This window comes from Boleophthalmus pectinirostris, unplaced genomic scaffold (genome assembly GCF_026225935.1).
Source record: "Boleophthalmus pectinirostris isolate CB_2022bp ecotype Guang Dong unplaced genomic scaffold, ASM2622593v1 HiC_scaffold_1, whole genome shotgun sequence".
Taxonomy (NCBI): Eukaryota; Metazoa; Chordata; class Actinopteri; order Gobiiformes; family Gobiidae; genus Boleophthalmus; species Boleophthalmus pectinirostris.
This window is the reverse complement of record NW_026570970.1, coordinates 36,127,940-36,153,823: the sequence shown is the minus strand read 5'-3', so window position 1 is coordinate 36,153,823 and position 25,884 is coordinate 36,127,940. Positions and strand designations below refer to the sequence as shown.

General features: G+C 40.2%; 1 protein-coding gene across 1 annotated transcript in view; it reads right to left on the bottom strand.

Moving 5' to 3' along the window:
• Nucleotides 1-248: 248 nt before the first annotated feature.
• Nucleotides 249-25,884, bottom strand: part of LOC110175846 (insulin-like growth factor-binding protein 5) — a 45,141-nt gene continuing 19,505 nt past the window's right edge. The window contains exons 2-4 of the mRNA XM_020942065.2: nt 2,665-2,873; nt 1,906-2,025; nt 249-1,107 (exon numbers count right to left, since the gene is read on the bottom strand). Coding sequence (XP_020797724.1) covers nt 967-1,107; nt 1,906-2,025; nt 2,665-2,873 — 470 coding nt within the window. The 3' untranslated portion in view covers nt 249-966. The remainder of the gene's footprint in view (nt 1,108-1,905; nt 2,026-2,664; nt 2,874-25,884) is intronic.

Here is a 25,884-nt window from a genome sequence, read left to right as displayed (position 1 = left end):
AATAGAGCCACCGTAGAACCGCATATCTCCCTGCATGGTAAGTCGTTGAGAGGCACAATTGGCAAATCAGGCTAGCTACATTGTCAAAAGAGCCCCTTCACATGTATATTTTATTATTTTCAATCCGTAGACGGAGATCAGGTTTAGAAGACCAAGCGCAAAAGAAAAAAAAAAAAAAGACATTCATTTAAAATAGGCTCATTCCACGCAATACAAACCCATAGTAAAGACTTTTTAAGTGCTCTGGCTAAACCGCAAAATTCTTAATATTTTTTCTCTCTAGATTTCTTTTTAAATGTTTTTTGATAAACCCAAATCACGATGGAATCCTACAGTGTTTGTGACTAGCCTGGGTTGCCATAAGCATTCAGTTTCAGAATCATTTTTGTTCTTTGTTTCCAATTCCAATGTTGTTAAAAAAATAAATGCGGTTTGACAAAAATGGTTCAAATTCACCAAAAAAAAAGATATTTGCTGTTTGGTTTTATGCCGTTTCAGTTGCGTTAAAGGATCCAGTTGGAAAAATTCATCAAACCAAGAAGCTGATTTCACTGATGGCTGACCAGGCTAGTCCAGTATTTTTTTTTTTCAAAAGATTTGTCCAATACTTGACATTTTTGTTGTTTTTGTCGCAGTTTCAGAATCACAAAATCCAAACTGTTGCTTGAAAAAAAAAGGCCCCAGCGTTCCAAAACATATCCAAAGTGTGCGGGAAAGTCCAGTCGGCTCATTCCGTCGCGATGAGTGCTTGGTCGACCACAAACGAATAAAGAAAAAAAAAAAAAAAAAGACAACAAAAAAGAAAAAAAATCACAACTTTTTCAGCCTGATGCCATCGTTTTGAGACTTCCGGGTTCCTGTAGGGAGGTCTGGCGGAGGACTGGGGGCTTGGAGGTGTGAGTTTGTGGGCAGAGCTGTGGGTCAGGTGGGTCTTGGGTCCATAAGTCTGTTTGAGTCCCGTGTCCGTCACTCGTTGTTGTTCGTGCTGCTGCTCTCCAGGTCTTTGCACTGGATGTCCCCGCCGCTGTAGTCCGTCCCCGGGAGCTGGACGCCGTATTTGTCCACGCACCAGCAGATCCCCCGCTTACGACCACGGGAAGGTTTGCACTAGAGGGAGAACACGGGGGCTGGTTAGTGTGCGTCATAAGGGTCCCGTATAACGCAGCTGGTGAGCTTTAAGCCCTTTTAGAATGTTGTTGCTTCTCTAAAACGTACCTGGAGTTGTGTTTTGTTTCATTCACACATTTGTCATTCCGTACTACTCCGTCTACATCTCCAAAGCTCTATATTCTCTGTTCTACCTTGTGATGTCATGAAGTGGTAGTTTTCAAGTTAGCAGTCTTTATCTTTACAGCATTTTCAGGACTGAAATGATCTAAATCAGGAGTCTCCAACGTTTTTTCCTCCAGTGAGCTACTTTTACAAAATGAAAATGCCAGAGAGCTTCCTATTTTAGCCGTCGCAAAGAAATTGAGATTATATAAGAGCCTCAGCATGTCTTAGATGTGGAACAGTTAGATGACTATAAAACCATTATCCATTTATCAGTGCGCAAAGTTAGGCCTGAAAAATAATGTAGTTACAATGATAATTAATCCAATTGTACCTGTTCAGCACAATAAATAGAATTCAAAAATCTTTTGGAGTGAAGTGGGTGGAGAGCTACAGGTAAATCCCGAGCTACAAGTTGGAGACTCCCTGATCTAAATGAAGATGTATGGAGTTTAAAAACCAAGTAGAGCACTTCCTGAATTATCACATGACGTCACAAGGTTGACCAGAAGAGGTCAACTTACATATGCAGGATTTATGTGTTAAACATGTGTGAATGAAACAAAACACGACTCCAGTGATGTTTTTGACGAGGAAACAACATTCTATCAAAGATCAGACAGTGTTTCTCACCTGTTTGCGTTTGAAGAAGCCCCTGCGGTCACAGTTGGGCAGATACAGAGACAGAGAAAAGACCCGAGATGTGTCCTTCATGCCCTGAATGATGCCGTCTAACTTCCTCCTGCACGGGCCCTAAAGCACACACAGAGAAACAGGACGGTTAGACAACTGTAGCCCTACACAACCTACACACACAGAGAGAGGGGGAGGACACACTGGGATTTTTTGGGGGTTGCCTTGTCATGATCTAATTATTTTATTGACTATTTTGTTTCAATATTGGTGGTTAAGTTGAATGTTGAAAAGAAAAATAAATGTTCTACAGTTAAAGTCCAAATAGGCGACTTGTGGATCCTATTATTGTTGCTTCAATGACTGTTTTTCATTGTTTAAAACTTGAGTAATACAACTGTTCAGAGACACGATCACTCAGTCAGCAATAAAATATCCTCATTAATGTTCAACTATACTCAAATCCACCTTTATTTTGTGATTTACGAATAACGTCTGTTGACTTGGGTCAAAAGTTTGTGACTTTTAAACTATGGATCCCCAGAAAAAAAGTCTGGGAAACACTGGGTTAGAGCACTGTAACCCTACACACCATACACACATAAACACACATGTAAAGAGGAAAGTAAGACGACTGTAGCACACACACACACACACACACACACACACACAGAGGAGGGTAAGGGGGGGTAGGGACCACAGACAGGGACACACAGGTTCAATCCAGGCGGCAGAGACAGAAGTGAAGTGTGGACTCACAAACTCGGGCTCGTGCTTGTCGATGGGCAGAGGGGAGTAGTCCATGGGAGTGCCCATAGACCTCTGCTTCCCCAGCTTCCGCTTCTGTTCCTTGCGCAGAGCGTGGACCTTTTTACTGTTGACGATGGGCAGCAGGGGGACTTTGGCCGGGGCCAGTTCCTCTGTGACCTCGGGGCCCATGGTCTCCTCGTGCTCTCTGGACTCACGATCTGCAGATACACAACAGAAGCACGGTCAGGGTCAGGGAGAGCATGTTACATCACAAATATATTTTACTACATGCATTGATGAAAAGCACTGGGAAAACAAAATGACTTATAAATTAAATGTACACTGTCAGTTTTTTCCAGTGGAGGTTCTTGTCTCTATTAAGCCTGATTCATCAGCCGGCTTCACCGTCTGACCTCGCAGCATTAGGATTCGTTCGCTTGACGGTAGGTGGGTACTTTTTTTTTTATTTAACCAGACGCTGCTATTTGGTCGTGACGTATGTAATGCACCAAAGGGGAAGGGCAATAACGTCTTTTCACCAAACATTCTCTTTGTTCCGACTTTAAATCCTCGATCTCGGGAATTGTTGCCATCACAGAATGTCTGTGATGTGTCGGTGACGCAAAGGTCTGCGTAAGATCAGGGATGGGCAATTTTATTTTTATTTATTTTTTCCTATGGGGCCACATGAGAAACAGAAAATACTGTTGAGGCCAAAACGCTTAATTCAGTTCTGCATAATATTAATTATATTTCTTTATAAAGCATAAAGGTCATCGTTTTGATGAGCTGGTCAGACTGGGAAGAGTTTATGTCATGACTAAACAATGAAAAAGTGAGGTTGCCTTACAAGAAATATCATAAAAAACACCTCTAAAATAAAAGTAATGTTGCTTTACTTCATGCATGAGGTCAAATGATAAAATATGTTTATTTTGTAATTCCAAATGTGCTTAAATGGGCTGGTCAGAGTCGAACCAAAGGACAGTTTATGGCTCGGGAGCTGTACATTGCCCATGTCTGGAGTATGGTAGTAAACTTCACTGAAAATATATATATATATATATATATATATATATATATATATATATATATATATATATATATATATTATATATCTAGGTAAATTAAATGAATTAATTAATTTGACTTAAATTAAGTGCCTTTTACTTTATTTGAGTTGATATAATTTGACAAGTAAAATGATCTACCAATGGAGTAAGTGTGTTTTTCTTAATTCAAGCAACATTTGATTTGTTTCTGCAAAAAATGTGTTGTTTTTCTTATTTCAAGTGTAGGAAGATGTATTTTCATATTTTAAGTACAAAACATTTTATTCCACTGGCAGATCATTTGACTTCATGATCATGATAAAACTTTCTTAATTCAAGTCATCTCAACTTGGCTGGATTTAGTTTTTTTTTTTGCAGTGAGTAAGTAGCACCGATGTTTCAGGACATTGTTGCAGAAAAGTCGAATTTCATTAAAAACAGAAGAAAAAAAAAGGAAGTCTGTATAGTGTTTTAATTGAGGGCAATAGTATGGATTTCTGAAACAAGGATAGAACCACATGTTTAGTTTGTCACGTGAAGGTCTCTACTGACATGAATAGTTGGAAATCTGGTTGGAAATTGCAAACTTTCAGGAGAAAAAACCCCAAAACAAAACAAAAAACATAAACCAGGACTAAACCAAAACTTAACATCGGCTGACACCTCATATTCCCATCGAAATCCACCTAAAGTTAAGCATTAGATCCCTGACTACAACCAAGACGAGTTACAGCACGAGTACAGGCCCCACAGTTTAAGAAACACTGGACTAGAACATTATTATTAAAACAGACAATAGGGGGCAATGTTGTCAAACCATACAAGCCACAACAGCAGCCAAACATGCAAACTAACACTTCCACACTACACTAGCACTGTCAAAGATATGATTCTAAAAACATCTGATCCGGTATCGTATTTCATTAGTTGAATTTCAGTCTTTTACGATACATTAAAGGTCCCATATTATGCAACATTTACTCTTGTGAGATTTAAAACAGACCTGGAATTGCGTTTTGTTTGATTTACATGTGTTTGAGTAACTCTTTATTAATTGTCTGTACAACTCCAAAGCTGAAAACGCTCTGCTCCACCTCGTGATGTCGTGAAGTGGTGGTTTTCAAGTGAACAGCTCCTTTAGCTTTTCTATTTTTTCAGTGGAGATTGGAAATTCGTGGACTGAAGTTTCACCAAATGATTCTGGTGAAGCTGCGTGGAGTTTAAAAACACAGTAGAGCACTTCCTGTACTGCCGCATGACATCACAAGGTGGAACAGTGTTTAGGTCGAGAGAAGACGCTCAGGTTTTGTGTTAAAAATGTTTGAATCGGAAAAAAAAAACACAACTCTAGATCAAAAAACTAGTGTAAAATGTGCCTTTTAACCAAGAGACACTGGTACATTTAAATGGCCTGGAGAAATCAGATAACCAGAGTAATCAGATAACCCAAGAGTGAGATCTGATTTTTGGTTTCACTTTACAGCGCGAGAGAAATCTGATCTTCAAAAATGCCCGGTGACACGTGCGAGTGGGTTTTTAGAAAGATAATTCACTTTCACTTTTGTTTTTAAGCTTTGCCATTCCAAATCTGATTATAATGAGATTTTTTTTGGAGTTTTATGTTTCAGTTAAGCAAAATCAGTTCCAATACGGGTCGCTCACGTCAGGTTTGCCATTTCCGTGTCATAGAAATCATCTTAAAGGTGCAGAAATCAGATTATAATCAGATTTTGAGTGTGCACGTGAGCCAGCCAGTGTTTAAGTCCAGAAATCGGATTACAATCGGATTTTTGGTGCGCTTTTAAACACAGCAAGTGTATGATGATTGGGAATGTTTAGGAGAGGAGATAGAGTAGCCATTGGACTCAAGTAAGAGTATACTGGGGGAAAAAACAAACAACAAACAAAAAACAAAAAAAACGACGTCTCAGTAAATTAAATTGATTTAAATTAAGAACATTTTACTTTATGTGAGTAGATTCAATTTGACAAGTTGGAATGGAATAAATGTGTTTTTCTTAATTCAAACAACATTTCATTTCTTCTTTTAACTGAAGCAAGATGTATTTTTATATTTAAGTACAAAAAGTCTTGTTCCACTGGCAGATATTTTTAATTGTCGAGTGAAATTTACTCAAATCATGATAAAACTTTCTTAATTCAAGTCATCTTAACTTGACGAGATTTAGTTTTTTGCATAATGCTACTTCAAAATAATGTTACATAAGTGGAAGTACAAAGTAGTGGTCCAAGAAATGACTCAAGTAAGACTAAAAAGTAAGTGGGGAAAGTACTACTCAAGTACTATAGCGTCTGATTTATCATTTGAAGTGTCACAAAAATCTAGTATTTTCAAAGCACGGACACAAAAATGAGACAAACAAAAGCATTTCTGAAGGAGAAACACAAGAAACACAAATGTTCAAATAATTTCAGATTGTCACATGAAGCTTTTGACTCTTTTACTCAAGTAAGAGTACTGTTACTTCAATAAAACTATGACCCAAGTAGGAGTAAAAGCATGCAGCTAAAAGTACTCTGAAATGAAGTTAAGATGACGAAAACTCAAGTAAATGTAACAAGTACTGCTCACGACTGATGCTTACAACTGCGGGTACTTCCTATATAAGTATAACTAGCTCCTGTATTGTAGTAGTAGTAGTATTTGCAGTAGTAATCTATAAACGGTCACATTTATATACAGCGCTTTTCCAAAACCTTCAAGTCACTCAAAGCTCTTTCCGTCAAGAAACCACTCACAACTCACTCACCACTCGCGTTTACACACCAGTGTACGCAGACACTAGAGGTGGAGTGGGAAGTGTCTTGCCCAAGGACACAACGACAGTATAGTATAGTACCGTGGGAGCTGGAATCGCACCGCCAACTTTCAAACGAGCGGACAGTGCGCCGAGCCCTCCTCCTCCTCCTCCTCCTCCAGCTGAGAGCGAGCCCGAGCTGCTTTCTCTCGTCGCTCGTAAAAAAAAAAAAAAAAAACGGAGGGGCAGGTGCGGTTCTCGGGCTCCAAATGTGAACTTCTGTTTGTTTACGCAGGGGCCACAGTGACAAGGGGAAGAGAGAGGGAAGGAGGGAGGAAGAGAAGAAGGAATGGAAGAAGTGATGGAGAGAGAAGATCTTGGGTGAGGAGGACAGAGAGAGAAGAGAGAGGAGAGGGGTGAGGATCGGAGAAAGGGAAGGGAAAGGTCGTAGAGGTGGAGACAGAAGGGAAAGGAAGAGGGAAAAAGAGGGAGAGCAGAGGAGAGAGGAGAGAGAGGAGAGGAGGGGGAGGGGTGGTGACAGCTGTGGTGAAGCTGCTCTGACAAACTACACTTTTAAAACACGCTCACTGTTTTTACACATGTGAAACCGAGACGCAACAGGTGCAAAAGATTTAATTATGTTTTCTTTTTTTTTCTTTCTGTTTTTTTTTTTTTTTAGTTTTATCTCATTAGAAGGGGGAGGGGCGCCACTTCACAGAGGTGGGGATTTGCGAGTCGTGACTTGGACCCGAGTCAGGCCTGAGTCACTATTTTAAGGACTTGAGACTTGACTTAATAAAATGGACGAAGACTTGGGACTTGACTTGGACTCACTCGGGACTTGACTCGGACTTGAGGCCTGTGACTTAAGAAGACTTGATGCTTCTTCTAAAAAAATATATATATGTTTTTAGAAAATACTTTTCTCTTTACAGTTGATAAATGTGGTGCTTAACTTTTTTCATTTGTTACTATGGCAACAGTAACTGAAGTACTGTGATGTGGTATCTTCAAATGTACTACAGTAATATACAGTATAATACAGTAAAACAGAAGGAATTACATAGAACTTGATCCATCCATTTCAGTGCAGATTACACGACAAATTAACTGTTATTAATCTGAATTCTTTCTGTTCTGACCGTCATGATTCACACTAAGATCTTGTCAAGACATTAAAAAAAGAAAATGCATTTCTATAACTCTTATATAAATACTCATGCATAAATTTACCATGATTTTTCAGGAAATTTAGCTTAAAATTCATATAACTTGCAAAAATCTAAACCAAAGTACTTAGTAGCTTAAAGACTTGAAATGACTTGAAGCTCAAAGCAGACGACTTGGACTTGACTTGGACTTGACTTGGACTTATGGGCCAGTGACTCGAGACTTGACTTGGACTTAGGACTTGACTCGGACTTGAGGTCAAAGACTTGAGACTTGCAAAACAACGACTTGGTCCCACCTCTGCCACTTCAAAGCAACAAAACAACTCTCGTGTATGTTTTGAACTGACCAAAGAGGTACAACGCAAACTAAACTAAAAGCTAACGTTATTAACCCAATTTGTGTTGTATTTGAGCAAAACATGCCCCCAGTACAGATATACAGTACAGATATATTGTATAAACCGCTCCTGAGGTCAAAATAAGTCTGCTGTGTACTGTTTGCATCTACTTATCAAGAGTTTCATTGTCAGGTAATCAGGAGGTGTGGGTTAGCATGCTAGTTGTTGTTAGTTTTACCACTACAGCTCATCATGGTGAATAATTAGGATGCTCTGAATGCATAAGGTAAGTGAGGAAGAACTTCGGGACACTGCAAACTGTTTCACGTCAGTATTTTCACGTTTTTAAGACGGTAAAAATCAGGTACAGCGCCTTTACGTTTTAAGGGAGTTTAGAACATTTTCAGCCCCGAAATGGAAACCAACGTCAAAGTGCAAGTCCGTAATAAGTTATTCCGTAAAAAAATCCGCCTGTGGACCTTTGGTGATTTGTAATCATTGCGGAGGATTCCTGAGATCTTAATCCCGTACGAATGCACCATATCTGTAATTTGTAAAGTAAAAATTACGCCGCAAAGGACCTACTATATTTCGCCAAACACAGACGTCCGGTGATAATACTAGTCCCGTGTGAATCTGCATCTCAGTGTTTTCTATCCTTCTGGCTTGAATATGGAGGCTGCGGTAGAAATATTAATTAGCAGTTTTGAGCTTTTTAGGGGCAAATTCTAATACGGCCCCATATTGCATTATATGTGAACCGATCTGCAGAAAAAGGGAAGAGGTCCAAGAACAGAGCCAATTCTCGCTGGATGACATGTGTAGCAGCAAGTGGTAAGGAACATTTTAAATAATATAACTATCTAATAACAAGCTTGGCTACATCCTCCATATCGGGGGGGGCGATCTAGTGACCGCGAGATCGACACTGAGAACCGAGGGAGGGGAGCGATCCGCGCAACTCGGCCGCTAGATTGACACTGGTTTAGTCCTGGTTAAGTCCTGGTTTAGTCTTGATTCAGTTCTATACCAGTCCTGGATTAGCCCCGGTCCAGTCCTGACCCAGTCCTGGTTTAGACCTGGTTTAGTCCTGGTTCAGTCCTGGTCTAGTCCTGGTCCAGTCGCCTTTATACTAACTTCCCTTCCTATTTTTATAGCTGACGTTATGGCATATCCGGTCGTAATATCAGTAAAACAGAGTCATTTACCGACTTCGCTTATCCCGTGCGACGTGGGGCGGTAATTTACAAATTACCACACATCCCCAGGTTGTACTTATCCCGTGTGAATAGAGCTACAGACCTACAAAACTACAGTTGGATTTGTTGGGAAGTCCTACGTCACACAAAACAGATTCTTGTGAGCTTTAAAACTTAATGTTGTTACCTCCCAAAAACATACAGGAGTTAAGTTTTGTTTCATTCAGATGTTTGCGTAATCCTTTATTTTTAGTCTGTCTACATCTCCAAAACTCAAGATGCTCCGTTCCACCTTATGATGTCATGAAAGATTTCAAAAACTCAACTCCAGGTTTGTTTGTGATGAGGAAACTACATTAGAACATGGATCAGAAAATAGCGTCATATGGAACCTTTAATCTATTGAATCATCATTAGATCTTTGAATTTCCCTTCGCAAACCCAAAACGTCTTATGTCAAAGCTTCAGTTAAACCAAGATAAGAAGAAACCTGCGGAACTTCAATCGCCTCGTAAGAATTCACAGACATTTCTCCGGCTATTTTGATCTGCACGCCGTTCCGAACCTCAAACACGAGACCAAATATAGAAAAGTACCGAGGCCGAGGTGTGACCGCAGAAAAATGTTGCTAATTTGCGCGTAAAGGACAAGGACAGCGGGAAGATCAGCAGGACTCGCACCAGACCACGCAACGAAAACAAGGCCGAGCTAGTCAGACGTGAAAAGAGGTATCGTGTTTCTGACGTGAAAAGAAACTGGATCAGAGACATAAAGGGTATTCAGGCGTTTGACAGCAGTTTAGACACCTTGGCCCAGTGATGGAAGAAAGGTTGAAAGGTCTGTAGAACTCAAGCTTTTATGAGAATCTTGAATAATTTAACTTGTTGTCTTCTGCTCAAGTCAATCTTCAATAAAAAAAACTACTCTGTGTAAATGTGGAAAGCAACTCACAACAGTTAAGTCTCTTTCTGCAGAAATCACTCGCCTCACTATAGAAGATTCTCTCAGGCAGATTGGGTCTTTCGGGGAACAAACCTTATTCCAACGAACCGCCACCCGACATTCTGTCATTCCGACAACCCTCCAAACCAGGACTAAACCAGGACTAAAATCAGGTCTAAACCAGAAGAACCATGTCTAAACCAGGTCTAAATCAGGTCTAAACCAGGACTAAACAAGGATCAAAATCAGGAATAAAACCAAGTCTAAACCAGGATTTAACCAGGACTAAACCAGGACTAAAATCTAGACTAAGACCAGGTCTAAACCAATACTAAAATCAGGTCCAAACCAGAAGAACTAAGTCTAAACCAGGACTAAATTCTAGACTAAAACCAGGTCTAAACCAGGTCTAAACCAGGACTAAATCAAGTCTAAACCAGGTCTAAACAAGGATCAAAATCAGGAATAAAACCAGGTGTAAACCAGGATTTAACCAGGTCTAAACCAGGACTAAACCAAGGACTAAACCAGGAGTAATATGAGGACTAAAACCAGGTCTAAACAAGGATCAAAATCAGGAATAAAACCAGGTCTAAACCAGGATTTAACCAGGACTAAACAATTTCTCTTAAAATTTCTGGACAAACCTTAATCCAAAGAATCCAAAACATTTAAAAGTGCTACTTAAAAAACAGTTATTTCTTCATGTAGTCTGCACTGAAACGGAGCAAAGGATCATGGTCTATGTAGTTCCACCTGTTTTTATTCAGCTATTTTTTGCAGCATAACAATGAATTTAAGCAAAGAGACTTGTAATTCCATATATTATGATGGTCCACGATATTATTACGAGACTTTTGACGATGCAATGACGATATTTCGGTTATTGTTTACATCTCTAGACAAGATGCAACACATTGTAGAGTAGTTTCAACTGATGCTGTGCAGAAACGCCATGTATTTAGTTTTATTTCTACGGTGGAATCAGTTACACATTAGCAATAACTACCATAAAAGTTTTTAGATAGTTTGTAAGATCCACCACCCACATTTTCAGGAGATCAGGAGTTTGATTTTCAACCAAAAGGTGAGAGTGACGAAACTGAAAAACTGTTGGCTGATGCTTATGTTAAAAGAAAACTCAGATTCAAGTCTATCTTAAGTAACAGAGGTCCAGACAGAGCAGAGTCTACAGTGCGTCGACAGTTTCAGATTCGATTTGTATCTGGGCGTCAAATAAACCTGACCCACCTCCCCCCCGTCCCCTTGTCCCAGGACGGTGAGGTTGCGTGAGGCCACAGTTCTCTCCCGGTTGGCGCGGGGATCTGGGTGATTATAGCTTCAGTGCCCGCTCCGTGATGCCAGGGGATGACCCGCGTATTTTTATCTGACAGGGAAACCACACGCAGGAATGTGGACCAGCGCAGGGCCAAAACCTCCACACTGCAGCAGACGGAGGGGACATACTTCAACTGGTTTGAACTTCTCACAGCAGCACCGTCGAAAACGGATGCAGGACCGTCATAATGCCGCCGCAGATTACGCTACTTAACGTAAAGGTGCACTGTGTAACTTTTCTGGTGGAGGGTCCGTCAAAGGCTTTTCTCTGTGGAGACAGTACGGTATTAAACCTTTCTATCTTCATGGAGAACAAACCAGATCAAGATCACAGTCAGAGTGTCTGTTTTTCTAGGTATGTTTGAGCTATAAAACTGATAAGTGTAAGGTAGAGCTATTTAATGTCACACTGTGGAACATTTCAGGCACAGCAATGACATCTCCATAGAAACAAGCAGGTGATGGACCCCCAACCAAAAAGTTCCTAAAAAAATACTATACTATGTATGGTACACAAAAATCACGGTCATCGGTTTTGAGGTCACGGTTCAGTTCATTTTCAGGTACAGTTTGCGAAAAAAAATGCAAAACCATTTGTGTGTTCATTAAACCAGTGATTCTTAACCATAGGGCAGGGGCCCAAAGTAGGGCCGGGACCACCTCCTTGGGGGCCCCACAGTCAGTACAATATAGGAGATACGAGATAGGGCCCGAGGTTACTTTGTTCGGAAAAATTTGGGCGCCAAGATTGAAACGTTTAAGAACCCCTGTATTAAACCAACAATGTGTTTGAACATTATACAAACGGGAAAATAAAAGAAATGCCACGTGCTGCTTGGCAAAACTAATAAGTTCAATAAAATATTCTCAAATAAGAAACCACCTGTAACTGAATAAGTGTAAGGTAGAAATGTTTAATGTCACACTGTGGAACATTTCAGGCACAGCAATGACATCTCCATAGAAACAAGCAGGCGACGGACTCCCAACCAAAAAGTTACTAAAAAAACTATACTATGTAACGGTACAAAAAAGTCACGGTTCGGTATGTACATCGGTTTTGAGGTCACGGTTCAGTTCATTTTGGGTACAGTTTGGGAAAAAAATGTAAAACTGTTTGTGTGTTTATTAAACCAGTGATTCTTAGCCACCAGGCCGGGACCACCTCCTTGGGGGCCCCACAATCAGTACAATATAATACATTTAATACGAGATAGGGCTCCAGGTTACCTTGTTCAGAAAAAAATGGGCCCCAAGATTGAAAACCCCTGTATTAAACCAACAATTTGTTTGAACATTATACAAATGGGAAAATAAACTAAATGCAAAGTGCTGCTTGGCAAAACTAACAAGTTAAATAAAATATTCTCAAATAAGCAAGAAATGTATGAAAAAATGAAAGATAAATAAATTCCTTGTAAACAGTAAACAAAACTTTTCAAAAAGTCAACCGCAGCACTAACAGTTCCAGCAAGAACTTTTGCTCAATCTTCATATTTCTGGCCAGAAAAACCAACTTGTCCACATTGTGTGTTGATGTTACAATGTCCGCAGAGGTTGAAAATACACTTTTGCCAGGGGTCGCGGGTATGTGGGGGAGCCGTGACGGTCGTAGTGTTGCAAGGATTCATGTGGTTTGGAGGGACGTGGTCAAGGCGGGGGGCAATTGTTGTCAAGGTGGTCGCCCTAACTATAAAGCGCTGCGGGAAACACTGTCACCACAATCACGGATGAGTTCCCTTGAGAATATTAAAGAGCCAAACCTCCCGTGTAGCTGCACATGTAATGGCGGAATGTAAACACACACAAATTGCACAAAGTCACTAGTGCGCAGTCCTGCACCGAACTCAATGAATGCATGTACTCAGTGTTGGAAAGGTGACTTTTAAAATGTATTCCCCTACAGATTACAGATTACATACCCCAAAATGTAGTTTGTAACGTAATCTATTAAATTACTTAAAGTGAGTAACGTAATCTGAATACTTTGGATTACTTGATTTGCTGAAGAGAAGCAAAGATGACCTGATTTAGTCCTGGTTTAGAACTGGTTTAGTCCTGGTTTTAGTCTTGGTTAAGTCCTGGTTTAGACCTGGTTTAGACCTGATTTAGACCTGGTTTGGACCTGGTTTTAGACCTGGTTTAGATCAGGTTTGGACCTGGGTTTAGACCTGGTTTAGATCTAGTTTAGTTTGGTTTCCGGCAATGAGTGGAATTACTGAAAAAAAAGGGAATTAATAGTCCAAAATGTGAAAACAGGAAAATACCTCTGTGTAATCCATTTATTTCAACCAAGTAACTGTAATCCAATTACCACTCGCTGAAACAGTAACTGTAACTGAATACAGTTACTCATAATTTGTACTCTGATTATGTAACTCTGGTACATGTAATCTGTTACTCCCCAACACTGCATGTCCTGTTACACCTCTATTCACATGTGTTTATAACTTACAATTTCATTTCACTTTTCACTTTTGGCCCTCTCCCCTCGCTTTGCTCCCTGCACTAAGTCACCCCCCCTTCAGAGCACCATCACAACACAGTCAGCATGCGTCCCACTAATGAAACAACCGCACGTCGAATCATGTTTGTCAAGTTGCCGCGTTCGGTTTTGTGTCGTGTTTTTGTGTATTGATGGAGAAACGCTGTGAAAAGTGAACTGCACCATTTCTGCTGTAGTTAGAACAAAAGGAGGACAAAAAAAGTCGATGAAATTAACTTTACAAAATTGTCCAAGTCCTGCCTGAAGGAGCTCGTGGACCATAGTTTGAGAAATACTGGCTTAGACTCTGCATTTGGTCCTTGATCATGTAACAGTTTTTATACTTAAAAACACATGAGGTTGAATAAACGCTAAATGCAGAACGCACAATGCAAAGTAATCTTATCCACCAGAAAAGTTCCAACCTGATGCTTTAAATAGTCTGTTTTTTGTTCTGCTTTAAGTACATTCTTTTGCATGTTTTTGAAGTTGCATAATACCAAAGCCAATGCTGATTCTAGCTGTCCACAAGTCGAAAAACAGAGTAACGCACAAGGTAAAACTTTTTTTTTTTTTTTTTGGAAAAGGACTGAAAAGTAAAAGTATTTGTATTACAGTTTGAGACCTGCAGAAAAGACTGAGGGTTTATTTTCAACACACTGACAGTCAAACAAACAAAAATATACAAATAAAAACAGCTAAAAATCAAATCAAAATCAATATATTTTAAGTTTTATTAGATCCCACAATCTGCACGAGATACTTTTGCTTTTTACTCTTTAAGTACATTTTTACACAGGTACTTTCATGTAATACTGCTACTTTTACTTGAGTGTTTTTGTTTGGTTTTGTGTTGGGTTTTTTTGTACTCTTGTAGCTGTACTTTTACTTAAGTACCCAAATCGAGTACTTCTTCCACCACTGACTTTTAACTTTTAACTTCAGTGTACAGTAAAGCGTTCTCTCACACTCAGAGTTGTATGTCGAGTGATTCCTGCGTGCTTGACAAATACTACACAGCAAAAACTGGAGGGTTAAAATTTCAGGGTGACATATTTCAGAGTTGTTTTTAACACAAAAAGTGTTATTTTAACTATTGGAAAGTTAAATAGGGGTTTGAGTTGGGGTTATTTATCAGAGTTCATATGGCTGAAGAACATTCAACTTCCTCTAGTGTTAATTCAACTTCCCCTAGAGTTCATCCAACTTCCCCTAGTGTTAATTCAACTTCCCCTAGTGTTAATTCAACTTCCCTAGTGTTAATTCAACTTCTCTTAGGGTTAATTTGGCTCCTCCCACCCACCACTTCAAACTCCCGCGAGAGTAGACCAGTTTGAACCAGTTTTGTTCATAATTCCATCTTAAATCAACTAAAAAAAGTGTAAAAACAAAACACCTCTGTGTGCTGTAAATCAGAATAACCCTACAAAGTGTTATCTGTTTACTCTCAAAACATTAATATAACGTTTGACTTTGGGGTTAAACAGGAACTTTGGTCCAGTGTTACTTAATGAACATTTCCAAAAATGTTAAATTAACTCTAGAACAGATTGGACTCTTGGACTAAACCCTTAGAAAATGTTAAAATTAACACTCCACTTTTTGCCGTGTATTCTAGTATTGTCCTGAATTTGAGGCTTGAGAAAATTCATGTTTTCACTTACCCTCTAACTCCACCCACTTTTTAATTATGATTATGATTATCTTTATTTCAACATTTGGAACTCCAGGTCACACATGTAGGGTTCAAAAGTGTTATGTAACATTTTTATTCCTTTTTCTTTCCTGTTGTTTCTTAGTTGAGTGAAATTCTACAATGAAGAATCAGCCAATCAGCTCAGTTTTAGATCAGAATCAACGTTTGCGATGAACAAAAAAATAAGAACTTAATCTAATCGTAAAGACGCGTTGTGTAACTTTTCTTTTGGAGGGTCCGTCAAACGCTTTTCTCCCTGAAGATGCCATTGCTTTACCTGGAATGTTTCAGAGTATGGCATTAAACCTTTCTATCTTCATGGAAACCAAACCAGACCAAGTTACGGGTCAGATCTGTGGAGAGGCGACCCCGCTCACAGTCAGAATGTTGTTTTTCTGGGTATTTTTGAGCTCTAAAACCACCTGTAACTGAAAAAAATGTAAAGTATTCCAGGCAGAGCAATGACATCTCCATAGAAACAAGAACTTAACAGACTCTTAACCAAAAAAGTTCCACACTGTTGCATCATTAAAACTAAACACTTGAAGAAAAGTATAATCTGCGTTCGTTAACTTTGGTCCGTAGATCACATTTTAAACAGCGCTCGGTCTCCAGACGCAGACGCCGCTCCGGCTCTCTCTCTCTCGCTCACTCTCTGTCCCTGCGAGCTTTTTTTCATGACATTATTTTCAGTTTGTTCATTTAAAATCCACATGAAAGGCCGCTCCATAAAAGCGCTGTGTCCACGGCCACTAAAATGTCCCTGAATAAAGCTTTATGTGGCGTTGAATCTGCTGTGAAAACCTTAAAGTCGTGTATTTATAGCGCTGGTCGTCTGAGTGTCTGACAGATCCATTTCAGACACACATCCAAGAGGCAACGCTGCAGCTAATATCGCTCTACTCCTCTATCTCTCTCACTCTCTCATCCCTCTATCTGTCCTCCCTCTCTCCCTCTCTCCTCTCTTCTCTTTATATGTTGTGTCGTTTTATGTCTATATGTTAAATTGTGTTTCTCGAGCCCGGTGTCCAATCAGAAAGCAGAATGAGCTCCGCACGTTGGGTTGCCAGATCCTGCGATTAAACCCAACTATTAGGTTTAAAGCTGCATTATGTAACTTTTCTGGTGGAATGATTCTCTTTTCTGGCTTTAAACGTATCTAGATTCATGAAATTTTGAGGATTTTTTTTTACAATCAAAGGATATAAACTTTTATTTTGAATGTTTAAGTCTATGGCCGAGCAAGAGTCTCCAATCTTTTTCTTCTGGTGAGCAAAGTTTATGAAAAAAATAAAAATAAAATGCCAGAGAGCGACTCATTTTAGCAGCAGAAAGAAATTGAGAATAGACAGAAGAAGAGCTTTAGAGAGGGAACAGTTAAGTGCAGATTAAACATAAACCTTTATCCTTTTATTAGTGCAGAAGTTAGGCATCAAAATGACACTTTTACATCGCGAATTAATCACATTTTATTCATGAAGTCTAATACATAGAATTCAGAAGTTCTTTGGCGAGCTGCACAGAAAAAACAGGAGGTTTCAGGGTCTGTTTACACGAGAATACTTGCGGGTAAAAACGACAAACTATGGTCCGTGGGCCAAATGCGGCCCTCAAACATATTTTTCTTGGCCCTCAGGCTACCATGAGAATTGGCCCAAATGACCTTGCATCAATGAAACATTAACTTTTTATTGCAAGTTTTTTTTTGAAAATCTACCTTAATAAAGCTATTATTTAATATTTAGTGTGTGGTTTTAAGGATCTTAGCGTGAATAAAGTCTGATGGCTCATTCTAACCTTTTAAACATGCACATATTTCAATTAGTCAGTGTAATGAGCATCAGTCTACGGCCCTCGATCGGCCCTCTGCTTCATCTGTGTTTAAATACGTGGCCCTTGATGAAAAAAGTTTGGACACCCTTGGTTTAGACAGTGATGGCGTTTTTGGGGCTTAAAAACGTGAAAATCTGAAACCATCCTCCAGAGTGGAAAAGTTGAATCCGTTCCGTCGTAGTGTTTCCGTCTACACTGCCCAAGACGCAAAACTCTGGTCAGATCTGCTCAGGTTGTGCACGAGTTTTACGTCACATACATCATCACCGAACGTCACCACCGAGCCGCCTGACATGCATACACAATCCAATTCCACACACTTTTGCGTCACCATATGCACACGGATTTATTCCTGCAAACGCTTGACTAAAGACGGAATACAAAGTGAAGACACGACGCCACTTTTGCGTCTTCTGCTCAGACCATCATCATATAAACGTAGACTAAAATTTCAGAGTAAAATACTGAGTTATAGAGTTGTTTTTAACACAAAAAAGTGTTATTTTAGCTATTTGAAAGTTAAATGGAGGTTTGAGTTGGGGTTATTTGCCAGAGCTGATATAGATGGAGTTCATTCATTTTCCCTTAGTATTTGGCACTTCCCACCCACCACTTCAAACTCCCATGAGAGAAGACCAGTTTGAACCAGTTTTGTTCATAATTTCATTTTAAATTAACTCAAATAAAGTGTAAAAACAAAACACCTCTGTGTGTTTAGCTAAATCAGGATAATCCTACAAAGTGTTATCTGTTTACTGTCAAAAAATTCTTATAACTCTTGATTTTGAGGTTAAACAGGAACTTTGGTCCAGTGTTACTTAATTAACGTTTCCAAAAATGTTAAATTAACTCTAAAAGAGATTGGACTCATATAAACTCTGAGAAAATGTTAACATTTCATCTGTGCACTGGAAAAAACAATATCTAGGTAAGTTCAAATGACTTAAATTAAGAACATTTGACTATTTGAGTAGTAAAATTATCTACGAATGGGATAAGTGTGTTTTTCTTAATTCAAGCAACATTCGATTTTGTTCATTTTAAGTGCAAAAAGTTGTTATTTTTCTTATTTTAAGTGTAGCAAGATGTATTTTCATATTTTACGTACAAAAAATCTTGTTGCACTGGCGGATATTTTTACTTGTCAAGTGAAATTTACTCAAATCATGATAAAACTTTCTTAATTTAAGTCATCGTAACTTGACTAGATTTTGTTTTTTTTGCAGTGTGAGAGTCAATTTAACACTGCACTTTTTGCTGTGTACTGTGTAATTAATGTCTTAATTTTTCACCATTCTTAAACATATCAAGAGACCATACCACCAGGTCAAGTTACGGGTCAGATCTGCGGAGAGGCAACCCTGCTCACAATAAGAATGCATGTTTTTCAACACCTGTAATAGAATAAATGCAAACTAGATTTGTTCTAACTAGATCTGTTCTTTGTCATGTTGTGGGACATTCTAGGCAAGGCGATATCTCCATGGAGACGAGCCGGTGGCAGAGGCTCCATTAGGAAAGTTCCTGAGTGCAGCTTTAGTGTCCAGAGTGTGTAATTGTGCATGTAATCGTCGCTTTAAGTGTCTGCGCTCGAAACACAATGGCGTCTGCTCTTCTTGCAAACTCATCAGATGACAACTCCCCAGTCACTTTTTCCAGTCTCTCGTAAAACCGGGTTAGAGACTCGCTGTTAAAGTCCTGACACTGAGCCAGAAGTCCAGACCAGAGACCAGACCAGAGACTAGAGACCAGACCAGACTAGAGACCAGACCACCAGAGACCAGAGACCAGACCAGACTAGAGACCAGACGAAAGACCAGAGACCAGACCAGAGACCAAAACTAGAGATCAGACCAGAGGCCAAACCAGAGACCAGACCAGAAACCAGACCAGACACCAGACTAGACCAGAGACCAAACCAGAGACCAGATCAGGACCCGACCAGAGACCAGACCAGAAACCAGACCAGAGATCAGACCAGAGACTAGAGACCAGACCAGCCTAGAGACCAGACGAAAGACCAGATTAGGGACCAGACCAGAGACCAGAGACCAGACCAGACCAGAGATCAGACTAGACCAGAGACCAGACCAGAGACTAGAGACCAGACCAGAGACCAGACTAGACCAGAGACCAGACTAAACCAGAGATCAGACTAGAGAGCAGACCAGAGACCAGACCAGAGACCGCACAGACACCAGGCCAGAGACTACAACAGACCAGACTAGAGACCAGACCACAGACCAGAAAGAGGAGAGAGTGAGGGGGAGAGAAAGAGGGGGAGAGGAGAGAGAGAAAGAGTCAAGAGGGATGAAAGAGAGAGGAGAGAGTGAGAGAGAGAGAGAGAGAGAGTGAGAGAGAGAGAGTGAGAGAGAGAGAGAGAGAGTGAGAGAGAGAGAGAGTGAGAGAGAGAGAGAGAGAGAGAGAGAGAGAGAAAAGAAAAAGAGCAAAGGAGAGACAGAGGAGAGGAAAGAGTGAGAGAAGGTGCACCTGATACCCACTTGTTTAAAAATTCATGTTTGAAAACAATGAAGCTTCATGAATATCCCAGACCTGAGGAGGCTTCAGAGCGGACAGTCCTCCTAAGGTATGAACTGTACACACACTGCTTTAGGCTACAAACCGGACAGAAAGATGATCCTCTTAAGGTACAAACTGTACATGCTCTGGTTTAGACTACAAACAGGACACAAAGATGATCCTCCTAAGGTATGAACTGTACATGCACTGCTGTAGGCTACAACCCAGACAGAAAGATAATCTGCCTAAGGTACGAACTGTACATGCACTGGTTTTTAGCTACAAACTAGACTGAAAGATTATCCACCTAAGGTATTAACTGTGCACGCACTGGTTTAGGCTACAAACCAGACAGAAAGATGATCCACATAAGGTACGGACTGTACATGCACTGGTTTAAGCTACGAACAGGGCAGAAAGATGATCCTCCTAATGTATGAACTGTGTACACACATGTTTTTGCTACAAACCAAACAGAAAGATGATCCTCCCAAAGTATGAACTCTACATGCATTGGTTTAGACTACAAACCACTACAAACGGGACAGAGAGATTATCCTCCAAAGGTATGAACTGTACATGCACTGTTTTTTAGATACAAACTAGACAGAAAGATTATCCACCGAAGACATTAACTGTACTGTACTGGTTTAGGCTACAAACCGGGCAGAAAAATTATCATCCTAAGGTATGAACTGTGTACACACATGTTTTGGCTACAGACCAGACAGAAAGATGATTCTCCTAAGGTATTAACTGTATATGCATTGGTTTACACTACAAATAGGGCAAAGAGATGATCCTCCAAAGGTATGAACTGTACATACATTGGTTTAGATTACAAACCTGACAGAAAGATTATCTTCCTAAAGTATGATAATCTTTCTGGTTTAAACTACAAACAGGTCAGAGAGATGAACCTCCAGAGGTATGAACTATGCATGCATTGGTTTAGACTACAAACCGGACAGAAAGATTATCTTCCTAAGGTATGACCTCAATTTGCAATGGTTTAGACTACAAACAGGACAGAAAGATGTTCCACCTAAGGTATGAACTGTACATGCACTGGTTTAGACAACAAACCAGAAAGAAATATGATCAATCTAAGGTATGAACTTGCATGCACTGGTTTAAACTACAAACCGGACAGAAAAAAATATCCTCCTAAGGTATTAACTGTGCACGCACTGGTTTAGGCCACACACAAGACAGCAAGATGATTCTCCTAAGGTATGGATTGTACACACATTGGTTTAGGCTACCAACCGAACTGAAAGATGATCCTCCTAAGGTATGAACTGCACATGCATTGGTTTAGACTACAAACAGGGCAGAAAGATGATCCATCTAAGGTATGAACTGTACACACACTGGTTTAAGCTACAAACTGGAGAGAATGATGATCCTCCTAAGGTATGAACTGTGCACACAAACAGGACAGAGATGTCACTGGGCTATAGTGTATTTAAATGTCAAAGCTCATGTTATGTTTTTTGCCACATAATTCAGCCCATCTCTTAACCCCAAAACACTCTGTTCCACCTGCTGATGTCATGAAGTGGTAATGCTCCTCCATGTTTTCAAAATCCACACACCTAAACCAGAGCCACAGCTGCAACCCTGCTTAGCTCCAGAGATCCGAGGAGACACATTTTATGCTTAATTTACAGCTTTATTTGCTAAATTCACTCTATTCCTCAAAACCCCATACACTCTGATCCACAAGATGATGTCATAAAGTGGTACCCGCCTTCTCCAACTTCCATTGATTATTCACTGATGTATAACTGATACAACATGTAATACCAATACGAGGACAGTGTTTCAAAAAGTCGAATTACTGCATGCTTTATTCAAGACGCCATGACTCAGAAAATTCCAGTTTCCCCCTACCCCCTATACACACCCACTGCTTTATTTTCCTCTAGTTTCAGATCAATATTGAGATTAAACTGTGCAAAATGTACAATAATGATCCGTGGAGGCCATAGATTGTAACTACTCAGCAGACAAAAAGTAAAAAAGGCTTAGAACCAGGGTTGTCAAAAATCGAAATTGAAAACCAGATCCTCATCGATACAAAATCTCGAAATTTGTTTGAGCAGGTATTGATACTACAAAAGTCCAATCCACAGGACAGAAATGAAACACTACTTAGACCAAACCAAGTCTTTATTGGGACTAAACCAGAACCTTGGCGAGGTGAGGGTCAGTGCCTCGGCTGTGGTCCGGTCTGTCCTTGATCGTGACACTTGCTCGGAGTGTGTCGCGAGCAGGAGGTGGAGCAGAGGGCAAAAAAGGAGCTGTATCAGACTCTTAAACTGTGCGAGGAGCATGAATATTTGAAACTGGGCTCTGATCTCGGTGAAGTCACCAGAGCACGGAGGAGGTCACATGGTCAGGTGGAACTCAAGGACAAGTGAAGCCAGAGAAAGAAGAAATTAGAAAGGGTGTTTGGGTAACCTTTGTCAAGCTTTAAGTGGAACAAAACACTGTGGATATGGTGTTTTGAATGCATTATCTACTGCTCCAAGTCATTTTTTTTTTCACAAACTTTAGTGCAAACTAGGTGCGTGTGTGCTGCCTCTAGTGATCTCTGCAGTTTCAAGTACTATGTGACATCACGCAAGACTTACAGCCAGGTGTTTCTGATCACAAATATCTGGCCTTTGAAATGTGGATACCTGTTGGACCAATCACACTGTTCCTTATATCTCCAGACCCCACTCGTCTTCCTCCTCTCTCATCACTCTCACCTTTTAGTCCTTCAGACCCTGCCCCTCCTCTTCTCCCCTCACTCTCCCCTTTAGTCCTCCAGACCCTACTCCTCCTTCTCCCCTCATCACTCTCCCCTTTGGTCCTTCAGAGACTGTTCCTACTCCATACTCATCACTCTCCCCTTTAGTCCTCCAGACCTCGCCCCTTCCCCTTTAGTCCTTCAGTTACTGCCCTGTTTAGCGATGTGATTGTGGAAGGAGTTTAGGTGTTTCTCCCAGAAAGCCACAGACCAAATTACAGGTCAGATCTGTGGAGAGGAGAGCCCACGCCCAATAAGAATACTTTTTTTTTTTTTTTTTCAACAAAACTAAAAACAAAAGTAACAAAACTGAATAAATGCCAGATAGATATGCTAAAAGCCATACTGTGTAGAACATTGTTTTCTAAAGACTGGGTCGCGACCCTCAGGTGGGTCGCAAGAGATTTTTTTTTTTTTTTTTTTTGGGGTCACCTTGTCACGATCTGCATGTACCTCTGCAATACACAGGGCTACATTGAATGTCCAAATAGGCGACGTATGGATCCTTTTATTGTTGGTTCAATGAGTAATACTAATTGTTCAAAGACAGGATCACTCATTCAACAATAAAATATCCTCATTAATTATCAATAATGCTCAAATCCACCTTTAATGGGTCGTGAAGGTCTGTGATCTTTAAAATATGGGTTCCCAGAAAAAAAAAAAACACTGGTGTAGAACATCTCCAATAACTCTAACATCTCCAAAGAAACAAGTAGGCGACTCCACAAAAAAAAGTTACACAGTGCCCCTTTAACCTAAAATGCAAACTTAAAGACTCTGTACACAATTTTTTCTCATGTATTTCGGTAAATTATGTTTTGTTCCAGCAGCTCTTGAGGTCAAAATAAGTCCACTGTGTACTGTCTGGATAAAGCATTCTCTGATAATCAGGAAGTGCACTGTTAGCATGGTAGTACTCCACTCTGGTCTCTGAAAGTTGTGTATAAACTCATCACGGTGAATAATGAGGACGCTCAGAACGTATAAGGTAAGTGAGGAAGAACTTTGGAGCACTGCAGACTGTTTAAGGTGGACTAGTTCTGTTTTTCACACTTTTAAGGCGGTAAAAATCAGCTACAGCGAATTTAAGTTACGATTTGTGAATAATTCATAACTCCACAGAGCGTCATTTCAGTTCTTTTTCGCTGGAATGCCTTCGCCTGGCCCGGTTCCCATAGCCGCTTTGTGTATGGACATATTCTTTGCAATCAAAAAGTTTCCTGTGTTTCTGCTTGCGTCGTATAAATAGGCCCCAGAACAATTAAAGGATCAAAAGTCCAAACAGAGAGTGGTGCATTCGAGGGATCTGCGGGTTTAGGCTTCCTCTGCGTGACCGGCCAAACACGCCACAGCCCAGAGACTATTTGGGCGAAAGGGGAGAGTTTGGACCAGAGCGGAGCCACACTGCAAAACTCAATACAAACTCCGCTTAAAGCCGTATTAGGAGACTTTTCTGGTGCGATCTTACTGACGTTTTTGTTTTATAACTTTCATTTCTGCTTTAGATGCTCTGAGGGGGGTCTCTTTGCTCTCCACACTGAGACACTCCCCCTTCAGAGAGCAACATCAGCGTGCATAAGGTGTACCGTTTTAATCTGTGTGTCATTCGTTTATTCGTTTTTCAAAATAAAACCAAAAATAAGAAATAATAAAAAAAAAAAGTAAAACTATTTTCTTCATTATTTGTCTCCAAAATCAAAAGGAAAAAACAGATGACGATTCATTTTTTTCATTTTTCGATTTTGTGTTTTAATGAAAAATGGAAAAAACTGCAATGCTGGACTGAACCAGGATTGAACCAGGACTAAACCAGGACTAAACCAGGACTGAATCAGGACTGAACCAGGACTGAGCCAGGACTGAACCAGGATTGAACCAGGACTGAAAAAGGACTGAGTGTCGAGGATGGGCCCATGCACACTGTCGGGTGATAAAGACTGAGACCGGAACCAGACTGGGACCAGACTGGGACTGAAAGCAGGATCAGATCGGGACCAGGACCAGGACTGAGACCGGGACTGAGACCAGGACTGAGAACAGGACTGAGACCGGGACTGAGACCAGGACTGAGAACAGGACTGAGACCGGGACCAGACCAGGACTGAGATTTGTTTAGACCTGGTTTAGTCCTGGTTTAGACATGTTTTTGTCCTGGTTGAGTTCTGCTTCAGTTCTGTTTTAGTCCTGGTTTAGACCTGGTTCAGTTCTGGATCAGTCCTGGTTTAGACCTGATTTAGTCCTAGTTCAGTCCGTATGCAGCACAGAAGTCCTGCATTGCAGTTTAAGTCACCTTTTTTCACTTTGGTTTTAGAGACATATAATGAAGAAAATAGTTGTTTTTTCATTTTCTTATATTTGGTTTTATTTTAAAAACTAATTAACGAATGATACACTGATTAGTTTTGTATCATATTCTTAGTTTTAGTTTAGTTTTTTGACAGCTTTTGCATACTATCCCCTTTTTAAACGTATCACACAATTCAGCGAACAAAACTCCCAAATAAAGAAATTGCACTGGCGATACAGTGCAACATTAAACAACAAATAAAAAGAGGAAAGTTGTGATAAATTAAAAATAAGGAAAATTAAAAAGACTGAATATAGACAAAATGTATAGTATAGTTTATCAGTCTCCATGGAAACAATCAATTCTTTAAGACATCTATGTTTATTGACATACTGTGAAACATTCCAGGCAAAGCAGTAGCTGGAAAAGTTACATAGTGCATCTTTAAAATCAGGTCAATTCAGATGTTTTTTGGAGAGATGCACAGTTTGGTTTTCTTTGCACGTTTAACCCAGTCACACTGCAGGATGGGTCAAATGCAGAGGACGGAGAGAACTTCCAAGGACGATAAATTCTAGCCTAAACTTATGTGAATAATTCATGGTTTGGGGATAGTTTTACAGTGCAGCTGCTGTGTCCCTCGGTCAAGAGCAAGAGACACGATTCTGAACGGAAGGGGACGGGAGGGCATCTGATGCACAAGGATATGAGTGCACGGGAGGGCATCTGACGCACTTGGAAACAGCAGAAAGGGAAGGTATCTGACAGAGGGATGTAGGTGCATGGGAGGGTATCTGACACACTA